This window comes from Salvelinus fontinalis, chromosome 30 (assembly GCF_029448725.1).
Source record: "Salvelinus fontinalis isolate EN_2023a chromosome 30, ASM2944872v1, whole genome shotgun sequence".
NCBI classification, from domain to species: domain Eukaryota; kingdom Metazoa; phylum Chordata; class Actinopteri; order Salmoniformes; family Salmonidae; genus Salvelinus; species Salvelinus fontinalis.
This window is the reverse complement of record NC_074694.1, coordinates 1502779-1523719: the sequence shown is the minus strand read 5'-3', so window position 1 is coordinate 1523719 and position 20941 is coordinate 1502779. Positions and strand designations below refer to the sequence as shown.

General features: G+C 48.3%; 1 protein-coding gene across 1 annotated transcript; it reads left to right on the top strand.

Moving 5' to 3' along the window:
• Positions 1–817: 817 nt before the first annotated feature.
• On the top strand, positions 818–5158 carry LOC129828543 (uncharacterized). Its single transcript, XM_055889564.1, has 2 exons — positions 818–4545; positions 4600–5158. Exon 1 carries the CDS (start codon positions 1863–1865, stop codon positions 4326–4328), a length of 2466 nt encoding a protein of 821 aa, XP_055745539.1. The 5' UTR covers positions 818–1862; the 3' UTR covers positions 4329–4545; positions 4600–5158.
• The last annotated feature ends 15783 nt before the right edge of the window (positions 5159–20941 follow it).

Below are 20941 nucleotides of genomic sequence, written 5' to 3'. Positions count from 1 at the left end.
CCTATCCCCTCCATCTAGACTACATCATGGTCCCTATCCCCTCCATCTAGACTACATCATGGTCCCTATCCCCTCCATCTAGACTACATCATGGTCCCTATCCCCTATATCTAGACTACATCATGGTCCCTATCCCCTCCATCTAGACTACATCATGGTCCCTATCCCCTATATCTAGACTACATCATGGTCCCTATCCCCTCCATCTAGACTACACCATGGTCCCTATCCCCTCCATCTACACTACATCATGGTCCCTATCCCCTCCATCTAGACTACATCATGGTCCCTATCCCCTATCCCCTCCATCTAGACTACATCATGGTCCCTGTCCCCTCCATCTAGACTACATCATGGTCCCTATCCCCTCCATCTAGACTACATCATGGTCCCTATCCCCTCCATCTAGACTACATCATGGTCCCTATCCCCTCCATCTAGACTACATCATGGTCCCTATCCCCTCTATCTAGACTACATCATGGTCCCTATCCCCTCCATCTAGACTACATCATGGTCCCTATCCCCTATCCCCTCCATCTAGACTACATCATGGTCCCTGTCCCCTCCATCTAGACTACATCATGGTCCCTATCCCCTCCATCTAGACTACACCATGGTCCCTATCCCCTCCATCTAGACTACATCATGGTCCCTATCCCCTCCATCTAGACTACACCATGGTCCCTATCCCCTCCATCTAGACTACATCATGGTCCCTATCCCCTATCCCCTCCATCTAGACTACATCATGGTCCCTATCCCCTCCATCTAGACTACATCATGGTCCCTATCCCCTCCATCTTGTGATGACCCTCCCACTCTGTCTACCGTTTTCTCTCTCTCCTTGCTCTTGTTTCCCTATTAGGATGCCGGTGGGCGGAGTTGGGAGGGTCGTCAGCTACATGGGGAACACCTGGGCCCACTCTCCCAGGATAAAATCACCACTTCCCCATTCATCAAGGAGACTCTCTCCATACAGACACTTGGATAGATTTTGTTGCGTTTGGTTGTGCTTTTTGGTTGTTTGTTTTAGCATTTATCAACACCTTGCATTATCACATTCATCCATGCAAAACATTCACTTACACTACTGATTACTGATTACACACACCATTGTATATTATACATAGTTTCTTTATTTAATAAATATATATTTTGTTACTTCTTATCTCCACGTGTCTCCCTTTTGTTACGGGCTTTGAGCCGGTTCGTGACAAGTGGGGGCTCATCCGGGATCATTGAACGTACTGGTTTGGGAGATCGTGGAGGTACGTGTTTGGTTTACATATTTGGTCTGAGTTTGATAGGCCTAGTATTGGTTGCCTTTGTTGTTTGGTTTGTGTGCTGCGTTGGAGAGAGAGTATAATGGTTAGTTTCCAGGCCCTGCCCAGCCTGGAAACCCTTGTTCTACTTTCTGTTGGGACATCGGTCTGAGGAGGTGAGTAATCGGCTGTGTACCTCAGTGGGAGATTTGGTAGGGTAGTGGAATTTACTACCCGGAGCTATAGCCTTTTACCCCTGATAGGCTTAGTGACGTGTTTCATTTTTGGAATATGTTGGGCATGGTTAATGTTTGTTATTTTTGTGTGGTGTCTGTGGACTGAGCAGTTGTCTCGGGGGCACATCCGTGGCTTGGTGGAATCTGCCAGCGTGCTGGGGGGTTTATTACCTTGCCAGCGGGCTACAGTGCGTAAATACCCACCGCAAATCCGCACGAAGACTAGGGTTGAGTTATTGTAGGTTTGGGGAAGCTCCGTATCTCATCTCTCTTCTGTGGTGCTCAGGGTGATTGTCATTTCTCTGGTTGTGGTCTGGTGTGCTCAGCAGAGGGGAAGAGTGATAATATTTTTTTTTTGACTATGGCGTCTTATGTAGATGAGTTCATTCGCTTTCCATCAGAGGAATTGTTAGAATTAGGTACTAAAGAACAGCTGTTGAAAATCGCTGAACACTACAAGGTTGAAATTAGTGATAAACGTCTAAAGAATTCTATTAGGTTGATATTGAAGGCCAATCTGATGGAGAGTGGTATTCTTGAAGTTATCACTGGGCCAGTCTCTGCTGAGGGGTCATCTCCCCGTAACGTTGCAATGGCCATTCCATCGGTTAGGCCTAGTAGTCTTCTTTTTGAACAGCAGAAAGAACTGCTTCTGTTACAGCTGCAGCATGATCGTGAGAAGCTAGAGCATGATCGTGTAAAGTATGAAAAGGAATTAGATATGGAGCATGATCGTGAGAAGCTAGAGCATGATCGTGTAAAGTATGAAAAAGAATTAGATATGCAGCATGATCGTGAGAAGCTAGAGTATGATCGTGTAAAGTATGAAAAGGAATTAGCATTTAAACAAGATATGGAGTATGCTAAAATCAAGTTGCAACAAGAACGGATAGAGTTGGTTAGGGAAGGAAAGATCTCAGGGGAGAGTTTGTTCTGGGAAGGTGATCCAGATTTACCTAGGGGTCGTTCCTCTTTTGGTCGTGCCCCGGACACATTTGATATTGTTGGGAACTTACGGTTATTACCTCAGTTTAATGAAAAGGACCCTGAGACATTCTTTTCGTTGTTTGAGCGTGTTGCTGACGCTAGGAGTTGGCCTGATTCTGACCGCACCTTAATGTTGCAGTGTGTGCTGACTGGTAAAGCGCAGGAGGCATATTCAGCTCTTACTGTACACGACAGTGCCTGTTATGATAAGGTTAAAACGGCTGTGTTGCAGATTTATGAATTGGTCCCTGAGGCTTACCGCCAACGATTTAGAACTTTAAAAAGGGATGATAAACAGACTCATGTTGAGTTTGCGCGACAATTATCTGTACAGTTTAATCGCTGGTGTTCTGCCTCTGCAGTTGTTACTTTCCAAGGGCTGTGTGATCTGATTATGTTAGAGCAATTTAAGGACACAATCCCTGATCGTATTGCCACCTATATTAACGAACGAAAAGTAAAGAATGTCGCTGAAGCTGCGGTTTTGGCGGATGAGTATGTGTTGACTCACAAAAGAGTCTTTGCAGAGCCCCGTATTCGGAATGAGTGGAGGCGTTCGGATAGATTTGGGCTTCGCTCACCGAGATACTTTGGTTCACGGGCAGAGTTCAATTCAACTAGGGTTGAGCCTGAATCCCGTGGAAGAGCTGACTTTGGGCAAGAGTGTCATTACTGTCATGATTCAGGTCATTGGAAAAACGAATGTCCGGTTCTCAGGGAAAAGGACAAATTCAGTACGCGTGATTACGTTAAATCTAAGCCTACGGCGTTAGCTGCGCCTGTTTCACATCAGTTCACTCATGACACATGGTCTCAGGGGCAGGTGAAAGTCCATATTCACTCAGGCTATTTACCTTTCATTACGGAAGGTTTTGTGTCTATATTAGGGAGTAAGGAATTGGTGCCAGTGAAGATCTTGAGAGACACAGGTGCCTCTGAATCGTTTGTGTTGGAGTCTGTGTTACCCTTTTCAGCTGAGACTGATTCGGGGAAGAGTGTTATAATTAGGGGAATAGGTTTGAACACTCTTTCAGTTCCATTACATAAAATGATGTTGGATTGTGGGCTGGTAAAAGGTGAGGTTGTTGTGGGGGTGCGTCCTTCATTGCCTATTGAGGGTATTGACGTTATTCTTGGGAATAACTTGGCTGGTGATCGTGTATGGCCTGTCGTGTTCCCATCTCGAGTTGTTTCCATAAAGCCGTCAGTTGTTGAAATTCCAGATGAGCGTGTACAGAGCTCCCCAGAGATGTTCAGTGCGTGTTCTAGGAGTCGTGGCGAACTGGTCACTGTGCCGACTAATGAGAATACCACAAAGAAGTATGCCACTGCTTTCCCTGTTATTCCGTTATCTGTTACCCACTCAGATCTAATCAATGCGCAACGGACTGACCCCACATTAGAAGAGTTGCGTAACCAAATTGTGCCTGTGGACCAGTTGGGAGATGTCGCCCATAGCTATTTTCTCCAAGAGGATGTCCTGATGAGAAAGTGGGTGTCTCATGGTAGTCGTTTTCGGGGGGAGGCGATTAGTCAGGTTGTGGTACCAGTAAAGCTTCGTGAGTTGGTTTTGACAACTTCTCACAAGGGTGTTGCTGGACATATGGGTGTGAGAAAAACATACCATCGCATATTAAGACATTTCTTTTGGCCTAGATTAAAGAGGGATGTCTCTGATTTCATCAAAACTTGTCACACCTGTCAATTACCTGGCAAACCTAATCAAGCTATTATGCCGGTACCACGGTTTCCTACTCCTGTACTCAGCCAACCTTTTGAGTATTTGATCATTGACTGTGTTGGTCCTTTGCCTAGTGCAAAAAAGGGTAGAGTGAAATGAGTAGTCTGTTACGTTGGGAAGTGGCTATGAATCGTTGGGAATTGTTAAAAAATTAAGGACCTTGCTCTTTCCGTTGGAGTTTGTAGCTGATGTGGTCTCGTGCGCCCTGTTCTTGAGTGGTTGTATTGTCTGGTTCTGTCTTTACTGTCTGTTCCCTCCTGGTCTTTTATTCTTCTTTCCTCTTAAATGTTGCTTCCTATGCACTAAGGTTGCTGAGGTCTGGGGAGTCTTTCCTCTTAATTGTTGCTTCCTATGCACTAAGGTTGCTGAGGTCTGGGGACTCTTCTTTCCTCTTAAATAGTGCTTCCCGTGCGCAAAGGTTGCTGAGGTCTGAGGAGGTTGGCTGGGGTAAATTGGAAGTGTGCACGTAATCCCTCATCAATTTGGGACGCAAGTGCTGTGTCAGTTGGGACGCAGAGGTCGGTATGTTGTTCCGGGGTCCTTGTTGGTCCCCGGTTTTATGGGGGGGAATGTGACGACCCTCCCACTCTGTCTACCGTTTTCTCTCTCTCCTTGCTCTTGTTTCCCTATTAGGATGCCGGTGGGCGGAGTTGGGAGGGTCGTCAGCTACATGGGGAACACCTGGGCCCACTCTCCCAGGATAAAATCACCACTTCCCCATTCATCAAGGAGACTCTCTCCATACAGACACTTGGATAGATTTTGTTGCGTTTGGTTGTGCTTTTTGGTTGTTTGTTTTAGCATTTATCAACACCTTGCATTATCACATTCATCCATGCAAAACATTCACTTACACTACTGATTACTGATTACACACACCATTGTATATTATACATAGTTTCTTTATTTAATAAATATATATTTTGTTACTTCTTATCTCCACGTGTCTCCCTTTTGTTACGGGCTTTGAGCCGGTTCGTGACAAGTGGGGGCTCATCCGGGATCATTGAACGTACTGGTTTGGGAGATCGTGGAGGTACGTGTTTGGTTTACATATTTGGTCTGAGTTTGATAGGCCTAGTATTGGTTGCCTTTGTTGTTTGGTTTGTGTGCTGCGTTGGAGAGAGAGTATAATGGTTAGTTTCCAGGCCCTGCCCAGCCTGGAAACCCTTGTTCTACTTTCTGTTGGGACATCGGTCTGAGGAGGTGAGTAATCGGCTGTGTACCTCAGTGGGAGATTTGGTAGGGTAGTGGAATTTACTACCCGGAGCTATAGCCTTTTACCCCTGATAGGCTTAGTGACGTGTTTCATTTTTGGAATATGTTGGGCATGGTTAATGTTTGTTATTTTTGTGTGGTGTCTGTGGACTGAGCAGTTGTCTCGGGGGCACATCCGTGGCTTGGTGGAATCTGCCAGCGTGCTGGGGGGTTTATTACCTTGCCAGCGGGCTACAGTGCGTAAATACCCACCGCAAATCCGCACGAAGACTAGGGTTGAGTTATTGTAGGTTTGGGGAAGCTCCGTATCTCATCTCTCTTCTGTGGTGCTCAGGGTGATTGTCATTTCTCTGGTTGTGGTCTGGTGTGCTCAGCAGAGGGGAAGAGTGATAATATTTTTTTTTTGACTATGGCGTCTTATGTAGATGAGTTCATTCGCTTTCCATCAGAGGAATTGTTAGAATTAGGTACTAAAGAACAGCTGTTGAAAATCGCTGAACACTACAAGGTTGAAATTAGTGATAAACGTCTAAAGAATTCTATTAGGTTGATATTGAAGGCCAATCTGATGGAGAGTGGTATTCTTGAAGTTATCACTGGGCCAGTCTCTGCTGAGGGGTCATCTCCCCGTAACGTTGCAATGGCCATTCCATCGGTTAGGCCTAGTAGTCTTCTTTTTGAACAGCAGAAAGAACTGCTTCTGTTACAGCTGCAGCATGATCGTGAGAAGCTAGAGCATGATCGTGTAAAGTATGAAAAGGAATTAGATATGGAGCATGATCGTGAGAAGCTAGAGCATGATCGTGTAAAGTATGAAAAAGAATTAGATATGCAGCATGATCGTGAGAAGCTAGAGTATGATCGTGTAAAGTATGAAAAGGAATTAGCATTTAAACAAGATATGGAGTATGCTAAAATCAAGTTGCAACAAGAACGGATAGAGTTGGTTAGGGAAGGAAAGATCTCAGGGGAGAGTTTGTTCTGGGAAGGTGATCCAGATTTACCTAGGGGTCGTTCCTCTTTTGGTCGTGCCCCGGACACATTTGATATTGTTGGGAACTTACGGTTATTACCTCAGTTTAATGAAAAGGACCCTGAGACATTCTTTTCGTTGTTTGAGCGTGTTGCTGACGCTAGGAGTTGGCCTGATTCTGACCGCACCTTAATGTTGCAGTGTGTGCTGACTGGTAAAGCGCAGGAGGCATATTCAGCTCTTACTGTACACGACAGTGCCTGTTATGATAAGGTTAAAACGGCTGTGTTGCAGATTTATGAATTGGTCCCTGAGGCTTACCGCCAACGATTTAGAACTTTAAAAAGGGATGATAAACAGACTCATGTTGAGTTTGCGCGACAATTATCTGTACAGTTTAATCGCTGGTGTTCTGCCTCTGCAGTTGTTACTTTCCAAGGGCTGTGTGATCTGATTATGTTAGAGCAATTTAAGGACACAATCCCTGATCGTATTGCCACCTATATTAACGAACGAAAAGTAAAGAATGTCGCTGAAGCTGCGGTTTTGGCGGATGAGTATGTGTTGACTCACAAAAGAGTCTTTGCAGAGCCCCGTATTCGGAATGAGTGGAGGCGTTCGGATAGATTTGGGCTTCGCTCACCGAGATACTTTGGTTCACGGGCAGAGTTCAATTCAACTAGGGTTGAGCCTGAATCCCGTGGAAGAGCTGACTTTGGGCAAGAGTGTCATTACTGTCATGATTCAGGTCATTGGAAAAACGAATGTCCGGTTCTCAGGGAAAAGGACAAATTCAGTACGCGTGATTACGTTAAATCTAAGCCTACGGCGTTAGCTGCGCCTGTTTCACATCAGTTCACTCATGACACATGGTCTCAGGGGCAGGTGAAAGTCCATATTCACTCAGGCTATTTACCTTTCATTACGGAAGGTTTTGTGTCTATATTAGGGAGTAAGGAATTGGTGCCAGTGAAGATCTTGAGAGACACAGGTGCCTCTGAATCGTTTGTGTTGGAGTCTGTGTTACCCTTTTCAGCTGAGACTGATTCGGGGAAGAGTGTTATAATTAGGGGAATAGGTTTGAACACTCTTTCAGTTCCATTACATAAAATGATGTTGGATTGTGGGCTGGTAAAAGGTGAGGTTGTTGTGGGGGTGCGTCCTTCATTGCCTATTGAGGGTATTGACGTTATTCTTGGGAATAACTTGGCTGGTGATCGTGTATGGCCTGTCGTGTTCCCATCTCGAGTTGTTTCCATAAAGCCGTCAGTTGTTGAAATTCCAGATGAGCGTGTACAGAGCTCCCCAGAGATGTTCAGTGCGTGTTCTAGGAGTCGTGGCGAACTGGTCACTGTGCCGACTAATGAGAATACCACAAAGAAGTATGCCACTGCTTTCCCTGTTATTCCGTTATCTGTTACCCACTCAGATCTAATCAATGCGCAACGGACTGACCCCACATTAGAAGAGTTGCGTAACCAAATTGTGCCTGTGGACCAGTTGGGAGATGTCGCCCATAGCTATTTTCTCCAAGAGGATGTCCTGATGAGAAAGTGGGTGTCTCATGGTAGTCGTTTTCGGGGGGAGGCGATTAGTCAGGTTGTGGTACCAGTAAAGCTTCGTGAGTTGGTTTTGACAACTTCTCACAAGGGTGTTGCTGGACATATGGGTGTGAGAAAAACATACCATCGCATATTAAGACATTTCTTTTGGCCTAGATTAAAGAGGGATGTCTCTGATTTCATCAAAACTTGTCACACCTGTCAATTACCTGGCAAACCTAATCAAGCTATTATGCCGGTACCACGGTTTCCTACTCCTGTACTCAGCCAACCTTTTGAGTATTTGATCATTGACTGTGTTGGTCCTTTGCCTAGTGCAAAAAAGGGTAGAGTGAAATGAGTAGTCTGTTACGTTGGGAAGTGGCTATGAATCGTTGGGAATTGTTAAAAAATTAAGGACCTTGCTCTTTCCGTTGGAGTTTGTAGCTGATGTGGTCTCGTGCGCCCTGTTCTTGAGTGGTTGTATTGTCTGGTTCTGTCTTTACTGTCTGTTCCCTCCTGGTCTTTTATTCTTCTTTCCTCTTAAATGTTGCTTCCTATGCACTAAGGTTGCTGAGGTCTGGGGAGTCTTTCCTCTTAATTGTTGCTTCCTATGCACTAAGGTTGCTGAGGTCTGGGGACTCTTCTTTCCTCTTAAATAGTGCTTCCCGTGCGCAAAGGTTGCTGAGGTCTGAGGAGGTTGGCTGGGGTAAATTGGAAGTGTGCACGTAATCCCTCATCAATTTGGGACGCAAGTGCTGTGTCAGTTGGGACGCAGAGGTCGGTATGTTGTTCCGGGGTCCTTGTTGGTCCCCGGTTTTATGGGGGGGAATGTGACGACCCTCCCACTCTGTCTACCGTTTTCTCTCTCTCCTTGCTCTTGTTTCCCTATTAGGATGCCGGTGGGCGGAGTTGGGAGGGTCGTCAGCTACATGGGGAACACCTGGGCCCACTCTCCCAGGATAAAATCACCACTTCCCCATTCATCAAGGAGACTCTCTCCATACAGACACTTGGATAGATTTTGTTGCGTTTGGTTGTGCTTTTTGGTTGTTTGTTTTAGCATTTATCAACACCTTGCATTATCACATTCATCCATGCAAAACATTCACTTACACTACTGATTACTGATTACACACACCATTGTATATTATACATAGTTTCTTTATTTAATAAATATATATTTTGTTACTTCTTATCTCCACGTGTCTCCCTTTTGTTACGGGCTTTGAGCCGGTTCGTGACAATCTAGACTACATCATGGTCCCTATCCCCTCCATCTAGACTACATCATGGTCCCTATCCCCTCCATCTAGACTACACCATGGTCCCTATCCCCTATCCCCTCCATCTAGACTACATCATGGTCCCTATCCCCTCCATCTAGACTACATCATGGTCCCTATCCCCTCCATCTAGACTACACCATGGTCCCTATCCCCTCCATCTAGACTACATCATGGTCCCTATCCCCTATCTCCTCCATCTAGACTACATCATGGTCCCTATCCCCTCCATCTAGACTACACCATGGTCCCTATCCCCTATCCCCTCCATCTAGACTACATCATGGTCCCTATCTCCTCCATCTAGACTACATCATGGTCCCTATCCCCTCCATCTAGACTACATCATGGTCCCTATCACCTCCATCTAGACTACATCATGGTCCCTATCCCCTCCATCTAGACTACATCATGGTCCCTATCCCCTCCATCTACACTACATCATGGTCCCTATCACCTCCATCTAGACTACATCATGGTCCCTATCCCCTATCCCCTCCATCTAGACTACATCATGGTCCCTATCCCCTATCCCCTCCATCTAGACTACATCATGGTCCCTATCCCCTCCATCTAGACTACATCATGGTCCCTATCCCCTCCATCTAGACTACATCATGGTCCCTATCCCCTCCATCTAGACTACATCATGGTCCCTATCCCCTCCATCTAGACTACATCATGGTCCCTATCCCCTATCCCCTCCATCTAGACTACATCATGGTCCCTATCCCCTCCATCTAGACTACATCATGGTCCCTATCCCCTCCATCTAGACTACATCATGGTCCCTATCCCCTATCCCCTCCATCTAGACTACATCATGGTCCCTATCCCCTCCATCTAGACTACATCATGGTCCCTATCCCCTCTATCTAGACTACATCATGGTCCCTATCCCCTCCATCTAGACTACTTCATGGTCCCTATCCCCTATCCCCTCCATCTAGACTACATCATGGTCCCTATCCCCTCCATCTAGACTACATCATGGTCCCTATCCCCTCCATCTAGACTACATCATGGTCCCTATCCCCTCCATCTAGACTACATCATGGTCCCTATCCCCTATCCCCTCCATCTAGACTACATCATGGTCCCTATCCCCTCCATCTAGACTACATCATGGTCCCTATCCCCTCCATCTAGACTACATCATGGTCCCTATCCCCTATCCCCTCCATCTAGACTACATCATGGTCCATATCCCCTCCATCTAGACTACATCATGGTCCCTATCCCCTATCCCCTCCATCTAGACTACATCATGGTCCATATCCCCTCCATCTACACTACATCATGGTCCCTATCCCCTATCCCCTCCATCTAGACTACATCATGGTCCCTATCCCCTCCATCTAGACTACACCATGGTCCCTATCCCCTATCCCCTCCATCTAGACTACATCATGGTCCCTATCCCCTCCATCTAGACTACATCATGGTCCCTATCCCCTCCATCTAGACTACATCATGGTCCCTATCCCCTCCATCTAGACTACATCATGGTCCCTATCCCCTCCATCTAGACTACATCATGGTCCCTATCCCCTCCATCTAGACTACATCATGGTCCCTATCCCCTCCATCTAGACTACATCATGGTCCCTATCCCCTCCATCTAGACTACATCATGGTCCCTATCCCCTCCATCTAGACTACATCATGGTCCATATCCCCTCCATCTACACTACATCATGGTCCCTATCCCCTCCATCTAGACTACACCATGGTCCCTATCCCCTCCATCTAGACTACATCATGGTCCCTATCCCCTCCATCTACACTACATCATGGTCCCTATCCCCTATCCCCTCCATCTAGACTACATCATGGTCCCTATCCCCTCCATCTAGACTACATCATGGTCCCTATCCCCTATCCCCTCCATCTAGACTACATCATGGTCCCTATCCCCTCCATCTAGACTACATCATGGTCCCTATCCCCTCCATCTAGACTACATCATGGTCCCTATCCCCTCCATCTAGACTACATCATGGTCCCTATCCCCTCCATCTAGACTACATCATGATCCCTATCCCCTCCATCTAGACTACATCATGGTCCCTATCCCCTCCATCTAGACTACATCATGGTCCCTATCCCCTCTATCTAGACTACATCATGGTCCCTATCCCCTATCCCCTCCATCTAGACTACATCATGGTCCCTATCCCCTCCATCTAGACTACATCATGGTCCCTATCCCCTCCATCTAGACTACACCATGGTCCCTATCCCCTCCATCTAGACTACATCATGGTCCCTATCCCCTATCTCCTCCATCTAGACTACACCATGGTCCCTATCCCCTATCCCCTCCATCTAGACTACACCATGGTCCCTATCCCCTCCATCTAGACTACATCATGGTCCATATCCCCTCCATCTAGACTACATCATGGTCCCTATCCCCTATCTCCTCCATCTAGACTACACCATGGTCCCTATCCCCTATCTCCTCCATCTAGACTACACCATGGTCCCTATCCCCTATCCCCTCCATCTAGACTACACCATGGTCCCTATCCCCTCCATCTAGACTACATCATGGTCCCTATCCCCTCCATCTAGACTACATCATGGTCCCTATCCCCTCCATCTAGACTACATCATGGTCCCTATCCCCTCCATCTAGACTACATCATGGTCCCTATCCCCTCCATCTAGACTACATCATGGTCCCTATCCCCTATCCCCTCCATCTAGACTACATCATGGTCCCTATCCCCTCCATCTAGACTACATCATGGTCCCTATCCCCTCCATCTAGACTACATCATGGTCCCTATCCCCTCCATCTAGACTACATCATGGTCCCTATCCTCTCCATCTAGACTACATCATGGTCCCTATCCCCTATCCCCTCCATCTAGACTACACCATGGTCCCTATCCTCTCCATCTAGACTACATCATGGTCCCTATCCCCTCCATCTAGACTACATCATGGTCCCTATCCCCTATCCCCTCCATCTAGACTACATCATGGTCCCTATCCCCTCCATCTAGACTACATCATGGTCCCTATCCCCTCCATCTAGACTACATCATGGTCCCTATCCCCTATCCCCTCCATCTAGACTACACCATGGTCCCTATCCCCTATCCCCTCCATCTAGACTACATCATGGTCCCTATCCCCTATCCCCTCCATCTAGACTACACCATGGTCCCTATCCCCTCCATCTAGACTACATCATGGTCCCTATCTCCTCCATCTAGACTACATCATGGTCCCTATCCCCTATCCCCTCCATCTAGACTACATCATGGTCCCTATCCCCTATCCCCTCCATCTAGACTACACCATGGTCCCTATCCCCTCCATCTAGACTACATCATGGTCCCTATCCCCTCTATCTAGACTACATCATGGTCCCTATCCCCTCTATCTAGACTACATCATGGTCCCTATCCCCTATCCCCTCCATCTAGACTACATCATGGTCCCTATCCCCTCCATCTAGACTACATCATGGTCCCTATCCCCTCCATCTAGACTACACCATGGTCCCTATCCCCTCCATCTAGACTACATCATGGTCCCTATCCCCTATCTCCTCCATCTAGACTACACCATGGTCCCTATCCCCTATCCCCTCCATCTAGACTACACCATGGTCCCTATCCCCTCCATCTAGACTACATCATGGTCCATATCCCCTCCATCTAGACTACATCATGGTCCCTATCCCCTATCTCCTCCATCTAGACTACACCATGGTCCCTATCCCCTATCCCCTCCATCTAGACTACACCATGGTCCCTATCCCCTATCTCCTCCATCTAGACTACACCATGGTCCCTATCCCCTATCCCCTCCATCTAGACTACATCATGGTCCCTATCCCCTCCATCTAGACTACATCATGGTCCCTATCCCCTCCATCTAGACTACATCATGGTCCCTATCCCCTCCATCTAGACTACATCATGGTCCCTATCCCCTCCATCTAGACTACATCATGGTCCCTATCCCCTATCCCCTCCATCTAGACTACATCATGGTCCCTATCCCCTCCATCTAGACTACATCATGGTCCCTATCCCCTCCATCTAGACTACATCATGGTCCCTATCCCCTCCATCTAGACTACATCATGGTCCCTATCCTCTCCATCTAGACTACATCATGGTCCCTATCCCCTATCCCCTCCATCTAGACTACACCATGGTCCCTATCCTCTCCATCTAGACTACATCATGGTCCCTATCCCCTCCATCTAGACTACATCATGGTCCCTATCCCCTATCCCCTCCATCTAGACTACATCATGGTCCCTATCCCCTCCATCTAGACTACATCATGGTCCCTATCCCCTCCATCTAGACTACATCATGGTCCCTATCCCCTCCATCTAGACTACATCATGGTCCCTATCCCCTATCCCCTCCATCTAGACTACACCATGGTCCCTATCCCCTATCCCCTCCATCTAGACTACATCATGGTCCCTATCCCCTATCCCCTCCATCTAGACTACACCATGGTCCCTATCCCCTCCATCTAGACTACATCATGGTCCCTATCTCCTCCATCTAGACTACATCATGGTCCCTATCCCCTATCCCCTCCATCTAGACTACATCATGGTCCCTATCCCCTATCCCCTCCATCTAGACTACACCATGGTCCCTATCCCCTCCATCTAGACTACATCATGGTCCCTATCCCCTCCATCTAGACTACATCATGGTCCCTATCCCCTCCATCTAGACTACATCATGGTCCCTATCCCCTCCATCTAGACTACATCATGGTCCCTATCCCCTATCCCCTCCATCTAGACTACATCATGGTCCCTATCCCCTATATCTAGACTACATCACGGTCCCTATCCCCTATCCCCTCCATCTAGACTACATCATGGTCCCTATCCCCTCCATCTAGACTACATCATGGTCCCTATCCCCTCCATCTAGACTACATCATGGTCCCTATCCCCTCCATCTAGACTACATCATGGTCCCTATCCCCTCCATCTAGACTACATCATGGTCCCTATCCCCTATCCCCTCCATCTAGACTACATCATGGTCCCTATCCCCTCCATCTAGACTACACCATGGTCCCTATCCCCTCCATCTAGACTACATCATGGTCCCTATCCCCTCCATCTAGACTACATCATGGTCCCTATCCCCTATCCCCTCCATCTAGACTACATCATGGTCCCTATCCCCTCCATCTAGACTACATCATGGTCCCTATCCCCTCCATCTAGACTACATCATGGTCCCTATCCCCTATCCCCTCCATCTAGACTACATCATGGTCCCTATCCCCTCCATCTAGACTACACCATGGTCCCTATCCCCTCCATCTAGACTACATCATGGTCCCTATCCCCTATCCCCTCCATCTAGACTACATCATGGTCCCTATCCCCTATATCTAGACTACATCATGGTCCCTATCCCCTATCCCCTCCATCTAGACTACATCATGGTCCCTATCCCCTCCATCTAGACTACATCATGGTCCCTATCCCCTCCATCTAGACTACACCATGGTCCCTATCCCCTCCATCTAGACTACATCATGGTCCCTATCCCCTCCATCTAGACTACATCATGGTCCCTATCCCCTCCATCTACACTACATCATGGTCCCTATCCCCTATCCCCTCCATCTAGACTACATCATGGTCCCTATCCCCTATCCCCTCCATCTAGACTACATCATGGTCCCTATCCCCTCCATCTAGACTACATCATGGTCCCTATCCCCTCCATCTAGACTACACCATGGTCCCTATCCCCTCCATCTAGACTACATCATGGTCCCTATCCCCTATCCCCTCCATCTAGACTACATCATGGTCCCTATCCCCTCCATCTAGACTACATCATGGTCCCTATCCCCTATCCCCTCCATCTAGACTACATCATGGTCCCTATCCCCTATCCCCTCCATCTAGACTACATCATGGTCCCTATCCCCTCCATCTAGACTACATCATGGTCCCTATCCCCTCCATCTAGACTACATCATGGTCCCTATCCCCTCCATCTAGACTACATCATGGTCCCTATCCCCTCCATCTAGACTACATCATGGTCCCTATCCCCTCCATCTAGACTACATCATGGTCCCTATCCCCTCCATCTAGACTACATCATGGTCCCTATCCCCTCCATCTAGACTACATCATGGTCCCTATCCCCTCCATCTAGACTACACCATGGTCCCTATCCCCTCCATCTAGACTACATCATGGTCCCTATCCCCTCCATCTAGACTACATCATGGTCCCTATCCCCTCCATCTAGACTACATCATGGTCCCTATCCCCTATCCCCTCCATCTAGACTACACCATGGTCCCTATCCCCTCCATCTAGACTACATCATGGTCCCTATCCCCTATCCCCTCCATCTAGACTACACCATGGTCCCTATCCCCTCCATCTAGACTACATCATGGTCCCTATCCCCTCCATCTAGACTACACCATGGTCCCTATCCCCTATCCCCTCCATCTAGACTACATCATGGTCCCTATCCCCTCCATCTAGACTACACCATGGTCCCTATCCCCTATCCCCTCCATCTAGACTACATCATGGTCCCTATCCCCTCCATCTGGACTACATCATGGTCCCTATCCCCTCCATCTAGACTACATCATGGTCCCTATCCCCTATCCCCTCCATCTAGACTACATCATGGTCCCTATCCCCTCCATCTAGACTACATCATGGTCCCTATCCCCTCCATATATACTACATCATGGTCCCTATCCCCTCCATCTAGACTACATCATGGTCCCTATCCCCTCCATCTAGACTACATCATGGTCCCTATCCCCTCCATCTAGACTACACCATGGTCCCTATCCCCTCCATATAGACTACACCATGGTCCCTATCCCCTCCATCTAGACTACATCATGGTCCCTATCCCCTCTATCTAGACTACATCATGGTCCCTATCCCCTATCCCCTCCATCTAGACTACATCATGGTCCCTATCCCCTCCATCTAGACTACATCATGGTCCCTATCCCCTCCATCTAGACTACATCATGGTCCCTATCCCCTCCATCTAGACTACATCATGGTCCCTATCCCCTCCATCTAGACTACATCATGGTCCCTATCCCCTATCCCATCCATCTAGACTACACCATGGTCCCTATCCCCTCCATCTAGACTACATCATGGTCCCTATCCCCTATCCCCTCCATCTAGACTACATCATGGTCCCTATCCCCTCCATCTAGACTACACCATGGTCCCTATCCCCTCCATCTAGACTACATCATGGTCCCTATCCCCTCCATCTAGACTACACCATGGTCCCTATCCCCTATCCCCTCCATCTAGACTACATCATGGTCCCTATCCCCTCCATCTAGACTACACCATGGTCCCTATCCCCTATCCCCTCCATCTAGACTACATCATGGTCCCTATCCCCTCCATCTGGACTACATCATGGTCCCTATCCCCTCCATCTAGACTACATCATGGTCCCTATCCCCTATCCCCTCCATCTAGACTACATCATGGTCCCTATCCCCTCCATCTAGACTACATCATGGTCCCTATCCCCTCCATCTAGACTACATCATGGTCCCTATCCCCTCCATCTAGACTACATCATGGTCCCTATCCCCTCCATCTAGACTACATCATGGTCCCTATCCCCTCCATCTAGACTACACCATGGTCCCTATCCCCTCCATCTAGACTACACCATGGTCCCTATCCCCTCCATCTAGACTACACCATGGTCCCTATCCCCTCCATCTAGACTACATCATGGTCCCTATCCCCTCTATCTAGACTACATCATGGTCCCTATCCCCTATCCCCTCCATCTAGACTACATCATGGTCCCTATCCCCTCCATCTAGACTACATCATGGTCCCTATCCCCTCCATCTAGACTACATCATGGTCCCTATCCCCTCCATCTAGACTACATCATGGTCCCTATCCCCTCCATCTAGACTACATCATGGTCCCTATCCCCTATCCCCTCCATCTAGACTACATCATGGTCCCTATCCCCTCCATCTAGACTACATCATGGTCCCTATCCCCTCCATCTAGACTACATCATGGTCCCTATCCCCTCCATCTAGACTACATCATGGTCCCTATCCCCTCCATCTAGACTACATCATGGTCCCTATCCCCTCCATCTAGACTACATCATGGTCCCTATCCCCTCCATCTAGACTACATCATGGTCCCTATCCCCTCCATCTAGACTACATCATGGTCCCTATCCCCTCCATCTAGACTACACCATGGTCCCTATCCCCTCCATCTAGACTACATCATGGTCCCTATCCCCTATCCCCTCCATCTAGACTACATCATGGTCCCTATCCCCTCCATCTAGACTACATCATGGTCCCTATCCCCTATCCCCTCCATCTAGACTACATCATGGTCCCTATCCCCTATCCCCTCCATCTAGACTACATCATGGTCCCTATCCCCTCCATCTAGACTACATCATGGTCCCTATCCCCTCCATCTAGACTACATCATGGTCCCTATCCCCTCCATCTAGACTACATCATGGTCCCTATCCCCTCCATCTAGACTACATCATGGTCCCTATCCCCTCCATCTAGACTACATCATGGTCCCTATCCCCTATCCCCTCCATCTAGACTACATCATGGTCCCTATCCCCTCCATCTAGACTACACCATGGTCCCTATCCCCTCCATCTAGACTACACCATGGTCCCTATCCCCTCCATCTAGACTACATCATGGTCCCTATCCCCTATCCCCTCTAGACTACATCATGGTCCCTATCCCCTATCCCCTCTATCTAGACTACACCATGGTCCCTATCCCCTCCATCTAGACTACATCATGGTCCCTATCCCCTCCATCTAGACTACATCATGGTCCCTATCCCCTCCATCTAGACTACATCATGGTCCCTATCCCCTCCATCTAGACTACATCATGGTCCCTATCCCCTCCATCTAGACTACACCATGGTCCCTATCCCCTCCATCTAGACTACATCATGGTCCCTATCCCCTCCATCTAGACTACATCATGGTCCCTATCCCCTCCATCTAGACTACATCATGGTCCCTATCCCCTCCATCTAGACTACATCATGGTTCCTATCCCCTATCCCCTCCATCTAGACTACACCATGGTCCCTATCCCCTCCATCTAGACTACATCATGGTCCCTATCCCCTATCCCCTCCATCTAGACTACATCATGGTCCCTATCCCCTCCATCTAGACTACACCATGGTCCCTATCCCCTCCATCTAGACTACATCATGGTCCCTATCCCCTCCATCTAGACTACACCATGGTCCCTATCCCCTATCCCCTCCATCTAGACTACATCATGGTCCCTATCCCCTCCATCTAGACTACACCATGGTCCCTATCCCCTATCCCCTCCATCTAGACTACATCATGGTCCCTATCCCCTCCATCTAGACTACATCATGGTCCCTATCCCCTCCATCTAGACTACATCATGGTCCCTATCCCCTATCCCCTCCATCTAGACTACATCATGGTCCCTATCCCCTCCATCTAGACTACATCATGGTCCCTATCCCCTCCATCTAGACTACATCATGGTCCCTATCCCCTCCATCTAGACTACATCATGGTCCCTATCCCCTCCATCTAGACTACATCATGGTCCCTATCCCCTCCATCTAGACTACACCATGGTCCCTATCCCCTCCATCTAGACTACACCATGGTCCCTATCCCCTCCATCTAGACTACATCATGGTCCCTATCCCCTCCATCTAGACTACATCATGGTCCCTATCCCCTCCATCTAGACTACATCATGGTCCCTATCCCCTATCCCCTCCATCTAGACTACATCATGGTCCCTATCCCCTCCATCTAGACTACATCATGGTCCCTATCCCCTCCATCTAGACTACATCATGGTCCCTATCCCCTCCATCTAGACTACATCATGGTCCCTATCCCCTCCATCTAGACTACATCATGGTCCCTATCCCCTATCCCATCCATCTAGACTACACCATGGTCCCTATCCCCTCCATCTAGACTACATCATGGTCCCTATCCCCTATCCCCTCCATCTAGACTACATCATGGTCCCTATCCCCTCCATCTAGACTACACCATGGTCCCTATCCCCTCCATCTAGACTACATCATGGTCCCTATCCCCTCCATCTAGACTACACCATGGTCCCTATCCCCTATCCCCTCCATCTAGACTACATCATGGTCCCTATCCCCTCCATCTAGACTACACCATGGTCCCTATCCCCTATCCCCTCCATCTAGACTACATCATGGTCCCTATCCCCTCCATCTGGACTACATCATGGTCCCTATCCCCTCCATCTAGACTACATCATGGTCCCTATCCCCTATCCCCTCCATCTAGACTACATCATGGTCCCTATCCCCTCCATCTAGACTACATCATGGTCCCTATCCCCTCCATATAGACTACATCATGGTCCCTATCCCCTCCATCTAGACTACATCATGGTCCCTATCCCCTCCATCTAGACTACATCATGGTCCCTATCCCCTCCATCTAGACTACACCATGGTCCCTATCCCCTCCATATAGACTACACCATGGTCCCTATCCCCTCCATCTAGACTACATCATGGTCCCTATCCCCTCTATCTAGACTACATCATGGTCCCTATCCCCTATCCCCTCCATCTAGACTACATCATGGTCCCTATCCCCTCCATCTAGACTACATCATGGTCCCTATCCCCTCCATCTAGACTACATCATGGTCCCTATCCCCTCCATCTAGACTACATCATGGTCCCTATCCCCTCCATCTAGACTACATCATGGTCCCTATCCCCTCCATCTAGACTACATCATGGTCCCTATCCCCTATCCCCTCCATCTAGACTACATCATGGTCCCTATCCCCTCCATCTAGACTACATCATGGTCCCTATCCCCTCCATCTAGACTACATCATGGTCCCTATCCCCTCCATCTAGACTACATCATGGTCCCTATCCCCTCCATCTAGACTACATCATGGTCCCTATCCCCTCCATCTAGACTACATCATGGTCCCTATCCCCTCCATCTAGACTACATCATGGTCCCTATCCCCTCCATCTAGACTACACCATGGTCCCTATCCCCTCCATCTAGACTACATCATGGTCCCTATCCCCTATATCTAGACTACATCATGGTCCCTATCCCCTCCATCTAGACTACATCATGGTCCCTATCCCCTATCCCCTCCATCTAGACTACACCATGGTCCCTATCCCCTCCATCTAGACTACATCATGGTCCCTATCCCCTCTATCTAGACTACATCATGGTCCCTATCCCCTATCCCCTCCATCTAGACTACATCATGGTCCCTATCCCCTATCCCCTCCATCTAGACTACATCATGGTCCCTATCCCCTCCATCTAGACTACATCATGGTCCCTATCCCCTCCATCTAGACTACATCATGGTCCCTATCCCCTCCATCTAGACTACATCATGGTCCCTATCCCCTCCATCTAGACTACATCATGGTCCCTATCCCCTCCATCTAGACTACATCATGGTCCCTATCCCCTATCCCCTCCATCTAGACTACATCATGGTCCCTATCCCCTCCATCTAGACTACATCATGGTCCCTATCCCCTCCATCTAGACTACATCATGGTCCCTATCCCCTCCATCTAGACTACATCATGGTCCC

Coding starts and splice junctions, on each gene's coding strand:
- LOC129828543 (XM_055889564.1), top strand. CDS start 1,863: ATGGCGTCTTATGTAGATGAGTTCATTCGCTTTCCATCAGAGGAATTG.